Below are 25,074 nucleotides of genomic sequence, written 5' to 3' on the forward strand. Positions count from 1 at the left end.
TACTCAAAAGCATATGCTGGCCTCTCACTACAGCCTGTGTAGAGATAGATTCTGATTTTCAGCATTTCAGTTTTATTACAAATTCTTGCATTTACTTCACAGTAAGGGCCTCATTTGTACAAAACAGTGCACCAGCCTGGTGTTATGGATGCTATGGATTGAAAACAAGAATGAATTATAGAAGAATGCTGGATTCCTGAATAAAGTGCTTGATCTGTCAAACGAAGTGTTCACAGGTAACCTACCAGAAGCTTGATGAAAATACCCATTAAACCTGACACATTATACATGTTTACATTTTAACAGGTCTTTAATAGGGAGAAGTAAACCTGCTTCAACAAACATACTTTATTCTCATCCAAATAAACCAGTTTCACTTCCTGCTGTGCTTACCAGCAATTGCCTGGATTGCAGTAAAATCTGATCTCCTTGAATTGTAGTCCAACACTACTTGTGTGCTAAAAGCTGATGTAGATCATCACTATCCTAGATCAAACTCTGCAATGGGTCCATTTAAAGTTCATGTTGCTACTTCAAGTATGTGAGGAAGAGAGGAAAGCGGGAAAAAATCCACCCCAAGATCTAGGCACAAAGAGAATGCTTCCAAGAAGAGGTATTTATTACAAAATTAAATTCCAAATTCTACCTCATTTTCCATTATCACCTGTACAAAACACATTTATAGCTCAAGGGAACATTCTCCCATCCACACTGTATGATACAGTAATTGCGCTGTGGTTAGAAGACACTCAGTTCGTGGACGGATGCACGCACGCACACACAGACAGCATTAGTAAGAAAGGTTCAGGATACAGGACAGAATTACAAAGGAACCGCTTTCACTGCTGCTACTTGCCAGGGGCAAGTTCTCCAAGGATGGCTCCAAACAGTGACTCTTGTAAAACACAATAACCTCACTTGGCAAAGTTTTAGGAACAATTACAAATTCAGCAGCAGTGGTATCTGTACTAATATATCACCACCTCAGATATTATTTGTGACAATCATAGCCCTTGACATTCAAGTAAAGAGCATAAAAAAGTTTAAAAAGTGAAGCAACTCACAACCCACCACGCAACCAAGGTCTTAGTACTTTAAAGAAGACAGAGACAATTTTCAGTCCTGACTGCTTGCAGTTCACAGTCCCCCGCTGAAAACAGCAAGTATGCTATGGAAGTGGTGTTCTTATCCTCAGCCTTCCTTTCCCAGCAGGAAAGAACCTTATGTTCTAACAGTCCACACACTTTTGCTTTCATGACACACTTGCCCATGTGTGGGGTCACTTGCTGTAAAGGGGTAAAAAAAAATAATCTTACCTACATTCCCCAGCTGGCAGAGACACAGGGCTAAGGAGATTTTCACATTGCCAGGATCCTGAGAGGAGGAAACAGGGCTTGTGCACAGAGTGCCAGTCAAGAGGGTAAGTCACTCAGGTACAGCATGGAAGGGAAGCTGCTAAGTGTGGCAATGGAGAATTTCAGGTAAATGCCTGTTTTTCTGTGTTAAGCGTTGGTCCCTTGAAAATGATTCTCAGAGGGATTCGGGAGGAACAGGAGGGAAATGTCAAGTAACGCATTTGTTTACCTTTCCATAACAAGGTTCTGGTTTTGTTCTCAGATTACAGGTATTCATTTACTCAAGATTCTACAAGATGTCCTGTCCTACCCCTTGTTCAGGCACCTGTATGAAATGGATGCACAGCCTGAAAACTGGGGAAAGCAAAGACACATCCTGTACTTTGGGCATACCTGAAGAAGCAGAAGGAAGGAGGAAGATATAAAAAGGTAGATCCTGTCAATGCCCTTTGTGCATCAATCAGCCTTTCCAATCAAGACACAAAAAGAAAACCCTATACAGACAAGATAGTCGTGGTGGCTCTCATACCCACGGGGCTGCAAACAATGGTGGTGAGCAGTGATGACACAAAGTCCTCCACCTGGACCAAGAGCAACCTTGTCACAGAAATCTCCATTCAAATCCTCCTCACAGTCACATCCCTGTCTCATAGAATGAGTAGTCCAGTTCCTGGAAATAAGCCAGTCCCTGCTGCTGCAGTAGATATGTGTGTATCGATGTCCTGAAGTGACTGTTAACAGAAACCTTTTAAGATGGATGGATTGTCTAGGATAAAGTTAGATGAGCCTAGGGGCCCTCTACCTATCCTTCCAAGACTGAAGAGTTGAAGATATTTTACACACAAAAAAGAATTTGAACCAGGGAATGTGGCAGCCTGCAGCTTTTTGTGATTTGAATCCATAGATACAACTTGATGAAATACTTTGTCGGTGATAAAAGGAGCCCTGTCTGGCAAAGTTCAAAGAGAGCAGCTGCTCCAGAGAACTGCATCTTCTGGCCTCAGAAAGTACTGTGAGCCATTTTCCACATGACTGGGGAGGAAGACTAATAAGCAGTCCTCAAAACAAAACCTGAACTCATTCCACAAGCACAACTGGAAAAGCTGAACTGAAGCAGCCCAAATTCCATCCAGAAAGCAAAGAGTGCCCTACATCTATTGCCTCATGTTTGTACTACTCAGACATTTTAAGACAGAGTCAGTAATGGAATCCCAATTATTTTATTTGACCTCACAAAATATCAGTTACTATTATGTTCCAGCTATGGCCTGACAGGTTTTAAGAAGCAAATATTGAAGGTCAAATTCTAAAATAAAAAATAAAATAAAAAAAAAAGTCAGTACTTTTCTCCTGAAAGAAGACAGACCTACATCAGTCTACACTTACTTGAAAACCTAAACCTTGGAGTCCACAGGGTACAGAGGAAACATCTGCTCTCTAGACTTCAATACAGATCTTTCAATTTTTTATCTCCAGATTAAAAAAGAAAAAAAAGTTCTGCTGGAAGCTGCTCCCTCTTGTGGAATAGCGAGATTTTTTTTCACTGTATGCCTCCATCCCCTTACCAGCATTCAAGACCTAAGAAACAGATTAGTCTCAATGTCAATCTAATGCTCTCAGAGAATTTCTGAAATGACAGTCCTAAAGAAAAATAAACCTTTGTGTGTATTGAAACAGAAGCTAGGCTTGTGCATAGGAAGGTGGGATGGGAGCATGATATTTGCCACCTTTAGGACTCAGCTGCCAATCCACATCCAAAAGATTATTAGTGATAAAGGATGGAGGGATCCTGGCCAAGGAACAGAGTGGTTCATCTTCTTCAGGCAATTTCTACAAAGCTGACCCCTTCATAATAACTGAAGAAATCAAGGTTACTGACTCAATTTTTACATTCCCATAGGTTTAATCTGATGAATAAAGAGTTCTAGAAACTGTCATTCCAAAATGCTCATGTTTCTTAAGGGTTCTTTGTTGTTAATGCTAAGAGCAAGTGTGGGATTATATGTGCTGGAAAAAGCTCTGCACTTTAAATCATAGCTTTTATCAGCTCTTTTGGCAAATCCTCCTCATGAAAATGGGACTACCCTAGGGAAAGCTCAGATTCAGGACAGCAAAATATTAAGTTAATAATCTCACCAAGAGCAGAAGATGCTGAATCCCACTGGTACAAAGGCAGCACTGCACTGTCAGCCTTCCACATTGCCAACAGTTAACAACTCGCAGCTACTGTCAGATCAAGCAGGATCTGAAGAAGTTTGCAGCCTTCTCCCTCATCCTTCTTGCCTATATATCACCACGGTGAGCCCCTGGCTCATGCAGGTAAGAGCACTTCCTGCAATAACAAGTGGAAAAGAATCATCAAACCCAGTAATTAATTAGTGCAATGACTTCCCACCTTATATGACCAGCAGGTGATTAACTCAAAACCTTTAGAATCAAAAGCACATGTCCATCCTATTTGACTTAGTATCTACAGGAGTCAACTTCTGGAGAGATGTGACATACCAAGCCAGAGCCTTTCAACAGCAAGCAGCTGCCTTACTGAACAATGCTATGGATCTCTATTGAAGCGGAATGAAAGCAAGTCTGACTGGAGTCTAGTACCCCCCACAGAACAACTATGCTAATGCAGACCTTCTGTGTGGTAGGAAATACATTAGAATTCAAGATTTGGTAAGAGAAATAAATGCACAATTCATGTTTAAGGCAGACACACTCACCTGTAATTTTGATGAAAGGATGTGAAGCAGAACAAGAACTCTGAAATGAAAGGTTTGAGTTCATTGAAACATACACAAAAGAGTTTCAAATATTACTTCTTGATATAGGAACACAGGTGGGGTCTAAGTGTCATTCACGTTGGATGCTACAAGGCAGCAACTTGAATCGTGACAAGAAATTGAAACTGGGTGAAGAGTAGGAGATGGAATAAAAGGAACATGTACAAAAATAGACCTAACACAGGACAAAGGCACCTGATAAACTGAATTCTGATTTCTTGGAAGGGGTGGATTCAACATTCAATGGCTCTTGACACTTAACAGACAAAGAATTTTTGCTTGGCCTCACATTTCCTTCAATACAGTAATTTGATGTCCAGCAACCTCTGAGAGGGAACTTTTTCCATATGGGAATACAGTGAGCAGATACCTTGGCACCAGCAGCCAGTTTTGCAGATGTCACATTCCTTAAGACGAAGCCTTCCCCTAAAAGCACAGGTGCTGGCACTGAAATAGCTGGGATCAAAAGCTGAATGACAGCTGTCTGTAAAATTTCCAAGCTATCATTTCAGTCTCTAGTACACCCTCATGCTGGTCTCCGCAGCATACTGGGGCTGAAAATAAATCACCTGTCATTTCCACCAGCATTTCCTTGGCAGTTTCAGACAGAACTGCAAAGAAGCTACAAAGTGCTGAGTTGGAACAGTCTGGCTCTGGAAACAGGCCTGCTAGGTAACTGTTACAAATGATTAAAGGTGACCAGAAAGCAAGGCAGTATATAAGGCTAAACAATTTCATCTCTGTACGCAGAAGGCCTGGGAGACAGGTAAGGCACAGTGGCTCAAGAGATTTCAAGCAGACTCCTTCCAGTCAAATTCTAAAAATTCAGGGTCAGAACAAAAGAACTGCAGATAGCCAGGGCAGGGTAGAATGGAGGTCCCCATATACTTACAGGATGCTTTCAAAAACCTCACCAAAAGAAAGGTTGTTAATCATGATAGAAGTCCTAAGGTCTCAGACACTGTCTGGCTTTCCAACTATAATGGTGCTTAGATTACAAGAAGGAAGACACACATAGGTGTACATGCAATTACAGACAGCCTCCAGCTTCTACTGCTCTGACTGCTGGAACCCCACTGCTGTTTGACTGGTATATATTGCTCAAAAGAATTGACATCTAAGCAGCCAGCTGTCCATGAATATAACCTAAGGATTCAGGACATGAGTCTTTTAATTTAAGGGGACCTTCTCATCCTCTGCATCTTCCAATGCAGGCAGTGCAAACAAATGCCAAAGCAACAGGGCTACCTATACCCAGAGTTTTCCAGAGTATTCAGTTTTCAAAGCACCAGAATCAGCCTGACATTGCAGCAGATCTCATGCTTCTCATCTGCTGTTCCCAGGCTTCCCTCGTTGGCTCTAGAACTCCCAGGAGTCCATCCACCGGAGCCCTGCCATGGGGCTGCTAGGGTCAGAGGCCATAGGTCCTATCATCCCATAGGACAGAGGATGGAAGAGGTAGAAGCTGTGGAAAGAAATCAAAAGCCCATTAAGGACTGCACAGTATTCTGTTTCAAGAACTTTGCAGCAGATTAGTCCATAGAGATGTCCTATGGAATCTTTGTCTTTAGGTTGCACTAAGCTCCACTGGGGACCTTCTAATCTCTGCTGAACACAATATATACATAGCAAACAGTTTTATAACACATGGTATTTTCTCTTAGAAACCAATAGTTTTGGAGAAAAGCCAGCTGATAAAACCTACAGCAATAAAAAATCTGCCCATATTTGAGGAATATGGCACCATCATTGGGACTAGAACCAGAAACCACTGGATTTTGGGATTGGAGGAAAATAGTGTGTTCACACTGCATGCTGGGATAAAAGAAAGATTCCCTGCAATGGAAAAATGTTCTGTAAAGCATTACTGGGACACAGATGCTGAATCTAATAAAAATCGAGGGTTTAGGATTGGGCTTGAGGATGTCTGACAAATTCAGGAGAGAAGAGAGACAGAGACTCAAGGCTAGGGAAAATTAACAGGCATTTAAGTTTCCATTGAGACGGCAGCTATCACACATTCATGAAAAGTTAAGCTTTTAGCACTCACCTGTACAGGATAAGCAGAACCAGTGCCAGGAACCCCCCTCCATATACTTTTCTAGCTGTAGTGCTGGGTGACAAGAACCCAGCACAAAACTTCAGTAGTGAGTCCCAGGTGATTCCTAGGAGAAGGAAGAGGTAGGAATCAGGGGAAGAACAGAGCCCCGCTATGTTCACTGACTGGGCTGATGAAGCTGTGTTAACACCAGAATACCATTCAAATTTTAAATTCATTTACCTTGGTAACCTTCAAAACTATAGAGATTGTTTTGTATCAGCAGAAGGTTCTTTTTTTCCCTACCTTTCCATTTGAATAAATGCAAATGAGATCTGGGCTTAAGATCCTAAGTTGGTACAAAATCACAGGAAAAACTACCAAGACCAAATTATAAACACACATGACAGAAAAGTCGGGAAAGCAAACAAAGGGAAGCAACTTGTACAAAAGCATACATAAACAGTGAAACAGCAGAGAATAGGAATCCCATCTCTAAATTTAAATGCCCTAAACACTAGACATGATTGCCTTTTCAGGGCAGTAACAGAAAAAAAAAAAAAGACAATTTGGCACAACAAGGTGCTTTGTGAAAAACATTTTGAATTAGTCAATGTTTTCAAGCACAAGCAGAAAGCCTATTAAAATTAATAAACTTTTTAATCTGAAAACATTAAATTTAATGGAATTTCACCTGTTTTCCCACCTTATCTTCTCCTAGACTCTAGTATTTACCTGTCAACATGCTGGAAAAAAGCATGGCAGGAAAGTAGTGGTGAAAGTAGAGAACTCGTCCCATCATAAAAAAAGGGAGGTAATGAAGGAGCCAACCCAGTGTGATCTGCCCTCCACCACGTAGCACGACTCTGGATAGTTCTGGAACACAGGTATACAGACAGAGAAAAACTCAGCTACAGTTCCTATTTGCAAACCTTAACACACTAAATAAACTCAATAGGAAAGATCTTTGCAGGAAGTCATTAATTGGTCTGAAATTGCTTCAAGCCTCTGCAACATCCTGGCTGCATTCTTTATAAACATACTGTAAGGTAAACATATGCAGGTATTCTTCCCAAGAATGCCAAGGCAGTGGAAGGATTATAAAAAAGGTTTATTTCAGGTGCAAGGACCACTTTTTTATGATGCAGCATGCATTGGATCTTCAGGGGCAAAAGGCAAGTTCCTGCCCCCTCAGGGCCCCCTTTATCCTCTCTGATTCTCCGTCACCTTCCCAAGGAGGCCTTGTACATGTCTGCAAACATGTTATCTGTCTGCACACTACAGAGACACATATCTTGCTCACAGCTTTTTCCTGTAACAATCTCTGAAATGCAGAAGGAAGTAAAAAAAACATCTAACCCATTTGAAAAGGCATTCTGCAGTTTTTCTAAGCAAAACAAGTTCTAGCTTTCCATTACAAAGTCTTGCATGATTGCACCTATCCCTACACTACAAACACTTGTCAGGAGAACAGTAAAGAGAAAAAATATAGACACATAAATCTCAAGGGACTGGCAGGAGGTTGATTATGCTGTATGTTAAGACCAAACGTGCAGTTCCTCAGGGCATACATCAGACTGATCAGGTCACTCCAGTTACTGATGTTTCTTATTCTCTCTGCAATGAGACTATGAGCCATCCAGATGATCACTTTGCCTGGAAAGAAATGTTGCCTAGCTTTCAGAGCCTGGGGAAGAGTGAGAGCTCTGGTGTCTGCATACAGCTTAGCCAATAACTTATTCTATAATTGAGTAGTTTCCCATCACATTTTAGAATTTACTTCCCACAAGGAGAGTTACAAAATGAAGTAACCATTGAAGTAAACTGGAATGGTCAAAATATGACTTATTAGGGTTTGTGAATAGCTCTACCTCTACAATGATCCAAAAAAGGACCATTGCATCTCTTGCATTTGCCATTTGCTTTGCAAGAAGATCGGGAAACATTTCTCATTTTAAAACACTGTGCATACTACAGTAGTACAGAGAACATGCAGACCTTCACAACAGGACTTTGATCCAACTGGCCTGTATCCCTTGTAGCATTTCTGTTGAAGATCTGTGCTGTTCACCATTAAACTATTTAACACATGAAGATCCCACTCTTTTCCTTGTGGACACTGCTCAATAATTCAAGCTCAGTGGTTTCCCACCCTTGACACACAAAGTCCTGCCATCTATTCACTTTTCAGGTGTCTGCAAAAGGCAGTTATGAAAAGGAAGACTGACCTTACCTTTGAGTTCAGATGTCAGTTGGACACCTCTCTTCAGTGCCACTGCAGTGCAAATTGTTATCAGAAAATATAACCCCATAGTGACCAGATTTAGCCACCAAATCACCTACACAGGAAAAAATAAAGATTTGGGACTTTCTGGTGGACACGTGCATGTGAGAGGAAATGAAAAGTTACATGCAAACATTAAGAGTACTCATAAGAGAGACTGTCCAAAAGGAGGAGAAGGAAGAGAAACACTGTCAATGGAAGAAGCAAGACTAAGCTAAAATTTGCTAAAGACATTGACTTGGAACCTCCCACTCCAACTTACTGGGTTTCCCAGCAAATAGACACGATAATCCGTCTCATTGACACCAGAAAAACGCAGGCCCTGAGGAAAGAGATCAGAAGGAAGTAAAATGGATATTCATGAGTCCAATTGCATCTTCAATGCAATTAAGAGGTGTGCTATGCTTCTAGAGGCATTGCAAAAGCACTTGAAAATAGAAAAGAAGGTGGACTAATCAATATACCTGGTAGTTGATGGGCCAGTGCCAAGGTTTGGATGTAACTTCATTGTCCTTTGGTTTGAGGCCACTGTTTCCCTACAGATAAGTCAACAAAAATTTACATGAGCAGGCAGTTATGCTGCAACACCTGTCCAGAAATGTCTGTGTACGTAAACACACATCAATACTCTTCCTGAGTGAAAGCTCTTTTCTGACTTACATGAACACATCATCTTCCACAGAAGGGAACGCAATGAGGAAAATTAATGTTTTACTATTACTGTGCAAGTGAAAATGTTCTTTAGGTACCATAAGAGGCAGTATTCTCTCATTTCTCTTCTCCAGCTTTTCTGTTACTAAGGACGCATGTTGCATAAGCAAGACCTTAGTTCATTAAGAGACTACTGTGACAAGTTTCCCTCCACTGTGAAAAAAAACAAGCTTCAGAAAGATTATTTCCATGGAAACTCATGCAGGTGCTTCCTTACCTGAGATACATTATCACTGATTGCCATGGAAATGCTTTACAATAACACTTTACAAGCACTAACAATACTTTCCTTGAGTACTTTCTTTCTCTTAAAAATCTGAGAAGACCTTTACAAACAATAGCAAAGAAAACCTTGGACTCCATTCTCAAAATAGTAACTTCTCATTCTTCAGCTGAAGGATTGAGGAGCTGGAAGCAGAAGGGCTGTGGCCAAGAGTACAAAAAACAATCATGGAGAAAAGACTGCAAGAACAGTTCACCTTGAAAATATTAAATCTGCTCTTTTTTTTTTTATATTCAGAGATAAAGACGAAACCAGAAATCACAGCATCTTGATGAACTTCAAAAAAAATCAGAAGTTTTCCATTTTCAATCCAAACACTTATTGTTCTCCTATATGTCTGCTTAGCTTATTTTCCTGACTTTGACCACAGTAACATCCTCCTGCCTAACAAATACTATTTTAACTTTAAAACCTTCCAGAAAGGTAAATAAAGTATGACATAACTAGGCTGTAGCCAGATCACACCAATAGCAGAGCCAGGCATTAAGTCCAAGGCTTCCAAACTTGGACAAATTAGCTCCATTCCTTTTTCTAAGTATAAATTCAAGTAGGTTGCTCAGGCATGTAAATTCTGCCCTAGCTTGCAGCCATCACCCAGATCTCTCAGAAAGTGCTACTTCTTTTTGATGCAAGAGAGAGGAGGAAGAAAATGATAATCTAGAATTAATGATATCCTACCCGGATCATAACCATGTGGGATTCTAGCAGAATTTCTGCAAAAGAAGGCTTCAAAACATCCAGGCTGATATTGGGCACTGCAGGAAAAAGAGAGAAAAATAAATTGGAAGTCTGTATGGTTTACATTTATTTGCATCTTTCATAATAAACTACATTCTCTCCTTCTGCAACAAATCTGCTTCCAGAATCTCTTTGAATTCTCTGTGCAATTCATTCATATTCTACACATAGAGGCTTGCATTTAAAAGTATCCCCCAGTGAATTTTACAACTGATGTACTCCTAGATTTCCTCCTTTACTTCCAGGAGCAAGAGAAAGAGATAGAACTCCATGAAATAAACAGATTTGTATTTCTGACTGAAATTAGAGACATACTCTTCACAGGCTGCTGTTTATCTGTAAATGAGCCATACGTGTGGGAATGGATTCCAACAGAACAAGAAATTCTACCAAGTCAAGAGCCCAGGATTTCTCTCCTTTGGTTTGCATACAGTTGCTCTCAAAGGATGAAGAACAGTAAGTTTTTTAGTAACTCAGAACTCAGCCCAAGTCACCTGCAATTCATGGGATGAAAATTGTGTTGAATAACTCAGGCCAGATGAGGCTGCGAAACATATAACCCCTGGATGAGGCTGCAAGGCCCATCTGTCATTATTGGCAAATTCATATCTCTGTCACACACTATTCATTTCTTGATGGTACTGCAAAGTGATTATTTAGCATGTCCCCAGTAAGTGAGGGGAAAAAAATACACCAGAACAGGGTGGATCCTAGATTTTTTTAAAAATCATTGAAATATGTATGACATACATCAATGACAATAATTCCCAATTAAACAAACAATGCTAAAAATAACAGCCTGTACTGTAGTGCTGCCCATGAAGATCTCAAAATCCTTAAAAAAGTCTTTATACTTCCACTACACTTCAAGCATTATCACCAGCTTGCAGTACAAACAGTGAAACAGAAAAAGGCTCCGCAACTCTGCAATGGCCAAAGTTCAGCAAGTTTGCACTTAAACTGGGAAAGAAGACACATATTCCAAATGCTGAATGCCAGTTATTGCCATATGATAGCTCATCCCTTCCTTTAACAGCAAGCCAAGATGCACTCTCAAACTAAAAGGAAATAAATTACTTACACTTAGGGTTAATATGATCTTCAAAGTTCCAGAGAGAATTGGGAGTCTCCTTCACGTATGGTGTACAGGTGACTTCCACTTGTTCCCAACCCCTGAGGAACAGCAGAACAGTTAACCACCACCCCACAAGAACACTCAATATTTCCAGTTCATGTCTGATTTTTCCCATTTAGCTTTATACTTCTCCACAACACCTATCATATCATGTAACCTCAGCAGTTGCATTCTTACATGCTCTAAGAACCACGCAGAAACCAAAGCAGATTTGCAAGGCAGCCAACATCAAAATTCTACTATTTGAACCACCTTTCTAACTTTGGACATCTAAAAAAACCTAGGTCCATAGGTGGGATTTTTGAAAGTGACGCACATTCACAACTAGCAAGTGCGTCAGTTCAACCTTTATAGTCCCTCCAGAAGAAAATCACCATCATTAATTTAAATGAATCCATGCCTACAACAACTGTATTACAGAAACAAAAGAATTACCTTAGGAGATACCAATAAGTGTTCTTTAGTCTGTCACCCTATTTCTAGCAGGTCACATCAAAGACTTTGGGAGGAAGTGCATCAAATCCTACAGTAATGTTACAGATTAATAAGGAATTTTCTATCAACCACCATTAATTAATTAATCCATTAATTAATTACCTTACTTGGAAGAACAGTGATTACTACTCTTTAAATTAAAAAGAAATATAAAAATCCAATATACTCTAACCATCCCTATTTGCAGTTAACAAGTATTTTTTTCCCCTTAGCTCTTAGTATCATCAATATTTTGTGGCAATAACTTCCACTCACAGAGTAAGTTTTTGGTGGAAAAAACCCCAAATCACAACCTTTTCTGAATGCTCTTGACAGAGACTGTCTTTTTTGTCTTTTTAACCAAACACATTATTTACATATGAGTCCAGTTTTATGGTGAAGTCTAACTGGCACTTGCATTCCTGACCAGGCAGTCACCATAGGTACCTGCCTGCGCTCACTATGATTCAGCATCCACAGGATTCCTTATAATCTGGTCTTACCATAACACAGTGAAGGGAAATCTAAGCTAGCAGAAACATAGGCAGCTCTGGAAACAGAAGCAACATGACTACACAGCCTGCTGCTTCCAGATCCATGTTAGCATCCCACACAGTACAGCTTTGCAGATATGGCAGCTTGCTTGTCATTAGTCTTGGTGTCTCTGCATACATGTCATTTTAATGATGAAGATACATAATTCCAGGACAGAAAATCCTGACCCCTGCTAATAGCAACTTGTAACCATTGCCCTTGCTTCAGATGCTGCATGCAAAAATGGCATAAGGTCTTCCAACGACAACACAAATTAATACCAATAAAATTTTGATGATTATGGTACGGAACAGCATGAACTGCCCCGGTTTCTAGCAATTTTTGTGAACCCTAAGGATAAAATGGGACTTAAAGAACACGTCTGTCATCCCCTCCTGGACTTATCAGATGACAAGATCTATGTCCATGCCATTCCTGGATCCCCTAGTAAGGCATATTATTTTTTAGAGACAAACCTGGATGCATCCTAGATCCAAGCATTGGCACCTCATTGATTATGTCTTGGTGCGACAGAGAGATGTTTGCGATGTTCACCATACCCACGTGATGCCTAGTGCAGAATACCAAACAGACCATCGACTTATGCACTGTAAACTTAAATTGAACCTTAAGTTCAAACCTAAAAGGGGCGGTATTCCAAGGAGGAGACTCCAAGTTAACAATCTTCAATCAGCTAAAGTGAGAGACAGCTTTCAGGCAAATCTTCAAATTAGGCTCGAAGATCATTTCATAGATCCCTCTCCTGAATCACTTTGGCAGCACATTAAAAATTGCATCCTGCAGTCCTCTGAAGAATCCTTAGGGTTCTCCTTCAAGAAGAACAAGGACTGGCTTGATGAAAACAATCAAGAGATCCAGGAATTGTTGAGAAAAAAGAGAACTGCTCACCAAGCACACCTTGCTCAGCCATCTTGCCATGTAAGAAAAGTAGCCTTTTGTCTCGCATGCAGCAAGCTCCAACAGAAACTCCGTGACATCCAGAACAAGTGGTGGATCAATCTAGCAGGAAAAATTCAATTATGTGCAGATATGGGTGATTACAGAGGATTCTATGAGGCCTTGAAAACAGCATACGGGCCTACATACCAGGTCCAAAGCCCTCTACTCAGCGCAGATGGTCAAATGCTTCTCACAGATAAAACCTCCATTCTGAATCGTTGGTCTGAACACTTTCAGACTCTTTTCAGTACTAGCCATGTAGTGCAAGACTCAGCAATTCAGTACATTACACAACAACTGCTGAAGAATGAATTGGACATTGTCCCTACTATGGGAGAAACTCTTAAGGCCATACAGCAGGTGAAAATTGGCAAGGCAGCTGGAGTTGATGGAATTCCACCTGAAGTCTGGAAGCACGGGGGCCAAGCACTCCATGCTAAATTTCACGAGTTTGTGGTGCGCTGTTTGGGAACAAGGTGTACTACCATCAGACCTACGTGACACAGTCATCATCACCTTGTATAAGAAGAAGGGAGATAAATCAGACTGCTCAAACTACCGGGGTATTACTCTGCTCTCCACTGCTGGCAAGATCCTGGCAAGAATACTTTTGAACAGACTAACACCCGCTATAGCAGAAGGAATTCTACCTGAAAGCCAATGTGGTACAAGAGCCAACAGGAGCACCACAGACATGGTGTTTGTTCTCAGACAACTGCAAGAGAAGTGTAGGGAACAGAACAAAGGTCTTTATGTAACCTTTGTTGATCTCACCAAGGCTTTCGATACTGTGAGCAGAAAAGGTCTGTGGCAGATTTTGGAATGTTTAGGTTGTCCCCCCAAGTTCCTTAAAATGATCATCTCACTTCCTAAGGATCAGTGTGGCCAAGTCAGATACGGTGATGCACTTTCTGAGCCCTTTCAAATAACCAGTGGTGTGAAACAAGGCTGTGTTCTTGCACCAACCCTATTCACAATCTTTTTCAGCATGATGCTCCAAAGGGCCACGGCAGACCTTGATGAAGAAGATGGTATCTCCATTCGATATCGTACTGATGGAAGCCTATTTGACCTAAGGCAACTGAAGGCCCATACTAAGACTTTAAACCATCTTGTCTGGGAGCTGCTTTATGCTGATGATGCTGCCCTCGTCACTCACACAGAAGCGGCTCTGCAGCGTTTAACATCCTGCTTTGCTGAGGCTGCTGAGCTTTTTGGGCTGGAAGTCAGCTTAAAGAAGACAGAAGTTTTCTATCAGTCTGCACCTCAGGAAGTCTTCCATCATCCCCATATCACCATTGGCGAATCAGAACTCAAATCAGTCCAGCAGTTTAATTACCTAGGTAGCCTCATCTCCTCGGATAGTAAGATTGACAGAGAGATAGACAACAGGTTAGCAAAGGCATATAGAGCTTTTGGAAAACTTCATAGAAGAGTTTGGTGAAATAAACACCTGAAGTAAAGCACAAAGATCAGTGTTTACAGAGCCATAGTGCTGTCTACTCTTTTATATGGGTCCGAATCATGGGTCATTTACCGACACCACCTGCGACTCTTAGAACGCTTCCATCAACGCTGCCTCCGTACAATCCTAAACATCCACTGGTCAGATTATGTGACTAAAACATCTGTTCTAGAACAGGCAGCAGTTACGAGTATTGAGGCCATGTTGCTGAGAACACAGGTGCATTGGGCAGGACAAGTCTCCAGGATGAAGGACCACCACCTCCCTAAGATCTTGCTTTATGGTGAACTTGCCACTGGCTGCCGCAAGAGAGGAGCCCCGAAGAGAAGATACAAGGACTCCCTGAAACAACATCTCAGCCTCGGCCATATAGATCAACATAAGTGGTCTACTCTGGCCTCCAATCGGGAGGTCTGGAGACACACCATCTATTACGCTGCTGCTTCCTTTGAGAACCCACGCAGGATCACTCTTGGGGAGAAAAGACAACGCAGAAAGAATCATGTCTTGCCGATACCATCCAAGGAGTCTTTCTGTTGTGCCTTTTGCAACCAATCTTGTCTGTCTCACATTGGCCTCTTTAGCCACCAGCGCACTTGTAGCAAATGTGGGTAGAGTCCTTCCCAAATCTTCATTTGTGAAGCCAAGCCATGATGATACCTTCACTGTAACAGACTGCATAACCCTAACCCAGATCTTCCCCTCTGATTATATTTTTAGTACCTGCTAGTTCTATTTTTATTTTTTTTAAAAAATGGAGGAAATGTGGTTATTTCTTAGTTTAAAAGTGTCATTGAGTAAAGGAACATGTCAGCTCAAGGCCTTGCAGGGGTGGAGAGGGATTACAAACTATTTACCATTTTGGCAGAGTCTTTCCAGAAGAGCCCAATATACACCCCGTGGCCACATGGATTAACCGGATCTGACTCCGTAGGACTTTGATGAGCTTCCCAGTCTTTCTGCCCACCACTTCAATCCGCCAGAAATCATTGGAGTCTCCTGTTCCATTCTATCATACAAACATAGCATTGCAGAAAAAAAAAAATCACAAAAAGAGAAAAAAACCCCAAACAACTCCCCCCCCAAACTAGAAAACATACAGAATCGAAGCACTGCAAATAAGAAATTCAGAAACTGTAATGGTGGCAAAGCTAAACAAACGAGCCCAGACTACTCTCACTCAGACTTCACAGAAGAGATTCCCCATCAGGAGGAGATCATTCTAGACATGAGCAAGCATTCACAAATACATCTTTATCTTGCCAACTTCAATTTTTTTTCTTCCAATTCATGCTTGACTGTGGCTCAGAACTACAGCATAAACAGGGGTAACTTGGCTGCTTCATAAAAGGGATTTAGGCAACAGATCCTTGCGTTTGGAAATTCAGCCTGTAAAGCAGATTTCATTTTCATGATTCAAAATTCTGTCATCATTCTTTCAAAAAGGCATTTGTCTATGTGACAAGGCCAGATACATAAAACAATACTTGTCAGAGCAACTTCAAGGTTGCTCAGTTTGTCATTTCTGGAGTTGAATGCTGCCAAAACTAGACTGGCAGTAAAAGTTTAAATTTTTTTTTTATCTGTGTTCACATTAAATAGACCTTAAATATGAGATAAGCCATTTTACACTAAATCAGTTTTTCCTTCAGGATGGCAGATGCCCATCTATCACCTTGGCTAACAAACTAAAAAAACCAACAATAAATCCCCTTGGCATGATACGAACTCTCCCTAAAAGGAGCTTTTCTTCTATCTTGCCTTCACTTACTATTCCATAGCCAGTGACCTGAAAATGCTTCCTCGTCAGGGGAGCTTCATGCTGGTGACTGTGCAGATTTCTAGAAGTTCTGAAATAAAATTAAAAGTCAAACTTTTGAACCTTGTCAATTTGTAATTAGAACATTGGTTTGAGTCATTCAGAGATTGGCCACTGCTCTAACCACTGAATTCCAGCTGAGGGCAGGTAGGATTCAGCCTAAACAGGATGGGGGACACTGATTGCATCTGTCGCTTCCCATCATGTGACTCTGAGCTTATGTCACACTAGGCAGTGATGGAAAAGGATGACAGTATGAATAAATAGAACCCTCAAGCTACAATCTATCACCTCCAAGTGAAGACATTGTTGGGTTTTTGTTTTGCTGTGGACTTTTTTTTTTTAACAATAAAGGTGGGACAAACAGACTTGCTCTTGTAAAAAGAAAAGTAAGATCCTGACCTTCTATGATCACCAGTTTTGCTTTTGAGGAGAAAGATTGTACCATTTAGTGGGAATCAGTGGCCACCATTAGCACCAGCACGGCGCAGGTAGCCAGCCTCCCGCCCTGGCAGACTAGTGACTGAGGCAACCAGAGAACTCTGGCCATATCCCGGTCAGTCCTTAACACGAGCGCCACCTGCTGCATCTCTTCCGCAGCACCGCTGCTTCACCTGCTCTGGAGACCTCACCACGACTTAACCAATTTTGCCTAATCAATTTTTATCATACTCATTATCGTATATTTGATAGTAAATCCCCAAATTCAAGGAATTTTTAAAAAATGGTCTTATAATAATTTCGGAAACCTAAGCAATTATCTGTGCAGATGCCATACTGAATACAACATAACGTGATTTCCTGGCTCACAAGTTTTGAGGTTCTGTTATGAAATCAAAGCTGTGAAAGCTCGAGGCATTTTGGCACAGTGATATTAGACTAGACAAAAACCATATATCAAGTCACTAGGGTGACTTGGTTCCTCTTAGGTATTCCCTGCAGAGAGGGAAGGCACCAGCTGATATTTTCATTCAGTGTTTCACTGCTGTGATCTCAGCGCTGTTCAGAACTTCAGCAGGTGGATACTGCCTATGCATGTAGGAACAGGATACATGCAGTACACCAAAAAAACCCCCTCTCTCTTTATTTGCCTAGAAAACTCAGAGAGTGGGCACAAGCCCACACCCAATGAGGGTTTCAGAATTGCTTCTCTGCAAAAGAGTTACCTCTGAGTATCACACCTCACAGAGCAGAACTAATCTCTCTGCTGCTTACATAGGTATTTCTAATAAAGTTGTGTTGTTCTGTTAAAAGTTACCTATTTAAGACACCTTTCAAACATAAACCATAGAAAAAAACCTCTACAAACCTCACACTGGAAATGCAGATACACAGATACCTCCGTCACACAGCCTGCTTGTGCTGGCCTAACCACATCATCTCCAGCAGGACAAATCTCCCACAAATTCTATTCAATCATGTAATCTCTGAATCCCAGAAATCATCCTTACTCTTTATGTTCCAGACGAATAATATCTCCATGCCTCACAAACTCCACAGGGCTCAAGGGGTCTGACAGATCTGCTGAAGGAAGGCAAACTAATTATATCAATGTACTGACGAACATATCAGGGTCTTAGAAAGTTTCTTGTTAATGCTCATGCCTGAAGCAGACAATACAAGCAAACAACTTTGTGTGGATACACAGGTGGCGGGTAAAAAAAAAGGAAACTGACAGGGAAAACATGCCTTAGCTACACTACGTAATATTTTAAAACAGATGTATGTACAAACCATAGATTGTCACGTTCAGCACTCTTATCTTGTCCCAAGCAATCATTCACAAAAATCTGTTAAATACAGTGTACCAGAATGTACCAGGACCCAACTTCCACAGGACTCTCAGCCACAATAACAGATTGCAAAAAATACTGAGTTCAGACTAATTTCCTCTCTGCTGTTATTTGTGGCCCTACCCAGCTGAAAAATTGTCAATGCAACCATAAGCTGAGAAAAGCTTATTTATTTCAACTGTACAATCTAGAGAAGAACCAAAAACACAGTAGACACACGCAACATAAATCAAGATGGAGCCAGTTTCCCCCTGTCCTTCCTCCTCTCCCTCTCACATCCATGAAGGATACTCTGTCCTGAAGGGAACTCAGAATATTTATGCGAAAAACTGAAGCAGTAGTTATAAAAGGCACTTTATTGGTATTTGTTACCTGTATCTGAATCATGTTTCTTTATAATCCACAGGTTATTCAAATCTTTATGTAAGTAGGCAGTGACCTGAAAGGACAGCAATTATTATTTTACGAAACAAGAAAAAAGCTGGTGATAGCAGATACACATTCACCAGCAAATTGAAATCCAAAATGAATGGACCAATAACATAGAAATCCTGGGATTACTTTTATGATTGTGCCCCCTAGAAAGTCAGTTACGGGCCACTCCTTAACCCAGATCACCCCTCTTAGCCAGTGTACAGCCCATACGCTCAGAAGCACTACACTTGCAGTTCACAGGCATCATGAGTAACAGCCTCTAACCATACAGTTTGACCTCCTCTCACTCCAGTGGGTCCTTCTACAACAACAGGATATCCAAACCTGAACTCTTGAATAATCACTGAGCAGAACCAGAAGATGGAAGCAGCACTGGCTTTATAGACAGCAGAGATGCATGACAATAGGCTGTGACAACCATAATACTTCTGCCAAAAGATCCAGGCAAGGTAAGATTCAGGGATCAGCTGTTAGAGCTGCACATGGTACACAGCTAATCCTTGCCAGCCTGCTCAGCCTCACACAGAGTAACTGTGCCTACTGCTACCATGGACACGACAGACCATCTTATTCCAGGATGCTTGCCCCCACAGCATGAGAAACTAAGCCCCTTTGGCTCATTCTCCTCTTCCAGCAGCAGCAAGCCCTGCTCTGTGGGACTCTAGCCTAGACCCAGACCTGTGCCTCCCACTCAGATGGGAGCAGATGTCCCAGCGGGTGGGTGAGAGAACACAGAGGAGTGTCTGAGGGTGAGGTAAAAAGGGAGAGTTGGAGGTAGAACCTCATACCTTGAGGTTAAGCCATCAGGAGAGGAGGGAAAGGTAGAGGCAAAGAGATCACTTTTTCCTCCCTAAATCTCCAAGTTCTAAATTCTCTTCCCCTCTCCAGAGCCCCAAAACTCTCCCAGAAACCTACCCTTGTCCTACCACCAGGGCAGGGAGCACAGGGGGGAAATCTCCACCCTTTCCCACTTTCCTCAAGGAACTCCCATTAGTGTCCTCTCCAAATTCTCCTTCCCTGCTTTTAGTGTCATAAGGCATGCTATGCACTTGAATTTTGCCAGTTTTGGTATGACATCTCCATCTACTGTAATAAACATCAATGTAACATGAGAGTATTAGAAATTTTCATTGTGACAAACAGCAGAAGAAGATTGAGATAAAGCTGTCACTTCTGAAAACTTCCTCCTCACCACAGAGACAGAAGGGAATTAAAAACCAAACACTTGATTTCTCTGGCAACTTTCTTTCAAGGAGCTCAGAACAGTTGTAAAATATATCTTGGGAAAGGTGCAGAAGCTGCAAAGATTTGTGAAGCTTGATGATGATGGACAAAAATAAGAAATTCACTTAATTTTTGTACTATTTAATTAGGGATAGTTACATGATTTCTGATTTCTACTTTCACTTATTGCTTAATCATTCAATGAGAAGCCCTCAGTTCAGATACTTTCATTATGGCTACATTAGCTTACAAATGTACAGATATCCAATTTAATGAGCAAAGCCTTACAAATTCTTTGGTGACACATACAGAAAGCAAGGCACAAAAGAGAGGAATTCATGTAAGGTCACAGAGACCAGAGGCTGGAGTAAAAACAATACACAACAGTTCTAGTCCCTTGCTTTTAATATTAGGCAACAAAATCTATAACACAATGTATTTGTTTTAAACATAAGTTTTACAGCCTTCCTTGAGGTAACTTTCATATGGAAGACTATTCTGAAGTCCTCTTGGCCTCCATTTATGGACGGTGGTCTTGTATTACAGCAAGGCCTTGTTACTGTAAGTCACCTCTCTGGTGCAATGTGGTAGACTCTCTTCAGACCTCCTTTTTAGTCACACTTCCAGGCCAAGCACACAGTTGTGGCACTGAGGGGGTAACAGATGCTAAATAAACACAATGTGCTCCTGTCACATTGGCCTCTAATGCTAAATGCATAGGGAACGAGCCAATGGTTGCAGTCACAGGCAATACGACCACAGCACACTGACCTGCTGCTGGCGGGCCCCAACGCCCTCTGGGTAGAGGTGCCAGTGAGAGTGAAGGTATCCCCCTGCCATCCGAAGGTTCTTCATTGTGATCACAGACCCATATGCCAAGTCTGCATGAGAAGGAAGGAGGAAAAAAGGCATAAGGCAGTTCTCCTCTAAGTATCTCCCCCAGCTAGTCTACAGTGCTCCCATTAGACGTACATTGTCCTGTCCGTTTTGATGAAGCTTGTTTCCTGTTTGACACGTTACTCCACAGGGCTCATTGCAAGCTTACCTTCCATCCCCAACCACAGTTCAGTGAAACTGTTATATAACATTTGGCTTAAACACTTAAAACGCTCCCACTGAGTTTTAACATAAACAGAAGTGCTAGTTCTTTTGTATGTAATTTCAATAATGGGAGGTTTGAGATGGTTTTCCAAGAGTATATGATGAAATTAAAACATGATCAAGTTTGAAAAGCACATGACTACTTTGAAGCACTCCATTGCTGACCCCTACGGCCATACAAGAGGGAAGGAAGGCAAGTTGAGCTATCAGATAGCAGAGCTGATACCCTGGCTTAAGACACCTTCCTTCATAGCCTCCCAACACAAGTGAGAGAACTCTGTCTTGGAGAGCGGACCTGATGCTCTTCCAGTAGCAGTTCTGGAGCAGGGAACAGCCAGAGGAAAGATGAAGTGTCAGACAGTTAAACCAGATTAAAGGCTCAGTAGTCCCTAGCCAACCTGAGGATTAGGGAACAATCACAGAGCCATCTTTCCCGTAAATTCACATGCATGCTGAATAGAACACAACGGACCAGGGGGACACTGGGTCACAAAGAAGCTGATACTTTTCATTTACACATGTTTTGAAAACAAATCCCACATCTGAATACCCTACAAACTTATGGTGAATAGGACAAATATATTTTTGTTGTCTCAAGCAATATTAAGGCCAAAAAATAACAAGATGCATGCACACAAAACAGTCAAATCCCTCAAAATGGCATCTTTCCCTTTTGAAGGAATATGATGAAACAGCTAGTGACCATGCACTGAACACAGCCTTCTTCTTTTCTGTCAATACGTAAAACTGCCCAGAGGAACAGCATGGATCTAAGCACAACCATGAAGGCATAATCTGCACTGTCCTGTACTGAGTCACAGGAGATGCCATTTTATTTAAACCCCCATGTATACTGACAACACTCAGACTGGTTTACTCATTTGGACACTTACGCTCTGGAATGGAGACATTATGAAGATTGTTCCCAATCAGCTGGGACTGAAATGCTGAACTGAAGAAACCATCCCCAGGGCCACTACAAAACATAGCAAAGAATGTGACAATTCAGAATGCAGATAAAAAAGCACACAAATCTCTGTCATGCATTACCACATTGTTTTTACAGAGGAAAAACAACAAAAGCAGACAGGACATCAGAAGAAGAATGAATGCAGTTCCCTTAGATGCACCTCTAATGTTGTGAATCACAGCAGAGAGATAGTCTTGCAGGAAATTGTCCAGAGCTGCAAGGACTTGAGGTCACAAAAATGTAGCTGCTGGCACTGCATAAAAGCACCATACCGGTCTTTGAGTGTTCTTATAACAAATAAACTGACCAACTGTCAGGATACATATAACAAAGCCTCTCTCTGTAGCTCTTTTAGTCTTATTTCTGCTAAGAGATTAATGGTAAGATCAGTTGACCTTAACTGAAACATAACATTTAATTTTAAATTTTTTTTTATAGTGAAATGCATATTCACCTCATTTCTTAATGCTGGCATATGGAAAACCTTACTTGGCCATTTTACCAGCTGTTGTCCTCTTTGCATATAAAAAGCATCCCTTGGTTGCAGGCGCTCAGAGAAGAGCCTTCCCTTTGGGCACACTCAGCCTTACTTTTGTCATCACAGCCAAAGCATTTTTCAGGAATGCAATGACTTTTTTTTTAATTACGAAGTGACAAAGAATGAAGTTGAGACATTTTCAGGTCCAGGAAAGAGAAGGGGGGGAAAAAAGGAGACAGAGAGTTTGGTTAGGTTACTTGCTTGGCATTTCAGAAAGTGTCAAATTATTCAGTTTCACTGCCAGCTTGGCCAGAACCTTTCTGTAAGAACAATGCAAAAGTCTGGGAAGGGAATTAAACAAAGACACAGCTTGTGGCCGTACTTCTGACACTGAAAGTGGAGAAATACATAATCAATAGCCTTTAATTAAAAGCAAAAACAAGTGACTCTTCTTCTGCAGAAAATATTGTGAAATACCTTTTATTTAATACTGTAAAATGAACAGCAAACATAGCCGTGTAGAGAGCAAGTGGGAGCACGATGAGGCAAAGTACACGAGCCAGTAAATGTTTTCCAAACATCACCTGTAACAAACACAATTTGGATCAAACAGTGCAGTTGCAGGAACAATTCCTCTCTTTACTTCACAGGACTCTGAGTAGTGGTCCTAAAGCTGGAGCTTGACATGCCAGCAAGCTCAGGAGGCTGCAGAATTACCTCAACAAGGCCTAGAGAGAAGTAAAAGCTGAGGCAGACCTTGCTATGTATCTCCCAAAGCTGGACTTATGGTACCTTGAAATTTCAGGGTCTTGGAAAAAAAGACAAAAACAGGCAATAGGAGAGTTTAACGTCGCAAAGTGTTGAGCATCCCTAACTTTGGTAAATGAGGTTGGGCAGCCCCCATTGAAAATACTTTGAAAACAAGGATCTTAACTTGTTTATCAGTGGTACACATCTTGACACAAAATCACAGGAAAGAGATGGCTTCCAAAATAGTAACTGTCAAAGCTAAGCAAAAGGGAAAATGAAAACTTGTTCTCCAAGAAAGTCTCCCTATGCAAATGTGAATGTAACCAGGACTTCTTGGGGACTTAGATATGCTTCACTCACAGAAATCACCTTGCTTAGCAAGGATGTTCTCACATTGCAACTTCTGTTGCTGCTTAGCCAGAAGCTACAGAAAAGTCATCAGCAAAATCTGTTTCAGCTGCCTCAACACAAAAGCAGAGTATTTTATTTTAATCACTTAAAAAGATGTTTTTTACACAGATGCCCAAGCATCATTTATTCACATCCCACTAACACTACCAGTAGTAGAGTAAATAACGTAAAACATAGGGTGGATAATAAATACCTGCAGGAGAAAAAACAAGTAAAATAGCAAAAATTGCTTGCTAAATGTCCACACTAACTTCAAAGTGGATGAAAGCAGATGTACTTGCTATTCTCCATATTTTTTTACATGATAGCTATCACACAATCATTAAGCTATTCATTCTCCATCCCTCAATACCAGATCCAACAAATTCAGAAGTAATGGAAAAAGAACTAAACACATTACAAAACTAAGAACTCACTGAAGTCAACAAAGGAAAGAGTTGTTAAGCTCATGTACTCCAGCAGAACACTTAATAACCACTGGACACTTCCAAAAATGCTGACTGATGGTACATAACCACGTTTTTGCACTGGAGAGGCACATGAACTAATCTGCAATTGCCTGCTTAAAACAGCCTCAATATGCTTCAATCTTCATGAAAATTTTCTTTTTTGATGTCGCATTTTTCTTTTTTGACTTTGCACTGAAGTCTGTAGTTTTCTTTAACTATAGACTTCAATGCAAAGTCAAAAAAGAAAATGCACGTGAAAGACAGCATTGAGCAAACCAGAAGAGTAGACCAAGATAAGTTGAGAATTCTAGAAATCAAATTAGTCCCAAAAACATTGCTTGTAAATAATCATGAGTAGCTTCCTAACAAATCAGAGATTAAGTTATTCAGCCTTCCAGGAGTTTAATCCTCACTTTTTTTTTCCTCTCTCATCAAGCAGCAAGGTTGACAAAGAGTTATTCAGAAAGCATCTACCTTTTGGAGTAAATTTCTTTATATATTGTAACACTCAGGGGTTTGCTGCCTTTGCTTCCAGCAACACAAATGAAATCACTGTGCAGCCGTCTGCTGGCAGAAAGCACAGACATGATGGATTTGTTCCATTTCAAATGCAATTAAGTGACTTTGCTCAAGAAGTGCTTCTCCAGAGTTGGAACATTGTATCTTTGCAGCCCATATTGATTCACATTAATCAAAGAAAAACAAATCACACAGCAGGAATAGAAAAAGTCCCTCAAAACCCTCACTGTTTATGAGACAAACAAGACAAAAACAGTAAGTGAAAAAAGTAGAATTTTCAAGCTTCAGAAGAGGCTGAGACAAGAGGAGAACTGAACACCTTTTAAAAGACGTGACTGAAGAATTTGTTTTCCTGCTAGTTGCAAGAC

General features: G+C 41.0%; 1 protein-coding gene across 2 annotated transcripts in view; it reads right to left on the reverse strand.

The window, feature by feature from the left end:
* Window positions 1-291: 291 nt before the first annotated feature.
* Window positions 292-25,074, reverse strand: part of POMT2 (protein O-mannosyltransferase 2) — a 33,021-nt gene continuing 8,238 nt past the window's right edge. Inside the window, exons 7-21 of one of the 2 annotated variants that reach the window (XM_027672407.1) lie at window positions 23,055-23,161; window positions 22,023-22,105; window positions 20,800-20,909; window positions 18,742-18,808; window positions 18,028-18,097; window positions 16,529-16,607; window positions 15,615-15,766; window positions 11,271-11,362; window positions 10,130-10,206; window positions 8,922-8,993; window positions 8,720-8,779; window positions 8,407-8,512; window positions 6,909-7,049; window positions 6,186-6,300; window positions 292-5,600 (exon numbers count right to left, since the gene is read on the reverse strand). In XM_027672407.1, coding sequence (XP_027528208.1) covers window positions 5,495-5,600; window positions 6,186-6,300; window positions 6,909-7,049; window positions 8,407-8,512; window positions 8,720-8,779; window positions 8,922-8,993; window positions 10,130-10,206; window positions 11,271-11,362; window positions 15,615-15,766; window positions 16,529-16,607; window positions 18,028-18,097; window positions 18,742-18,808; window positions 20,800-20,909; window positions 22,023-22,105; window positions 23,055-23,161 — 1,437 coding nt within the window. In that variant the 3' untranslated portion in view covers window positions 292-5,494. Of the gene's footprint in view, window positions 5,601-6,185; window positions 6,301-6,908; window positions 7,050-8,406; window positions 8,513-8,719; window positions 8,780-8,921; window positions 8,994-10,129; window positions 10,207-11,270; window positions 11,363-15,614; window positions 15,767-16,528; window positions 16,608-18,027; window positions 18,101-18,741; window positions 18,809-20,799; window positions 20,910-22,022; window positions 22,106-23,054; window positions 23,162-25,074 lie in introns of both variants that reach the window. The other variant, XM_027672400.1, reaches the window with a different exon arrangement.

This window comes from Neopelma chrysocephalum, unplaced genomic scaffold, assembly GCF_003984885.1.
Source record: "Neopelma chrysocephalum unplaced genomic scaffold, ASM398488v2 Primary Assembly neopelma1_24, whole genome shotgun sequence".
NCBI classification, from domain to species: Eukaryota; Metazoa; Chordata; class Aves; order Passeriformes; family Pipridae; genus Neopelma; species Neopelma chrysocephalum.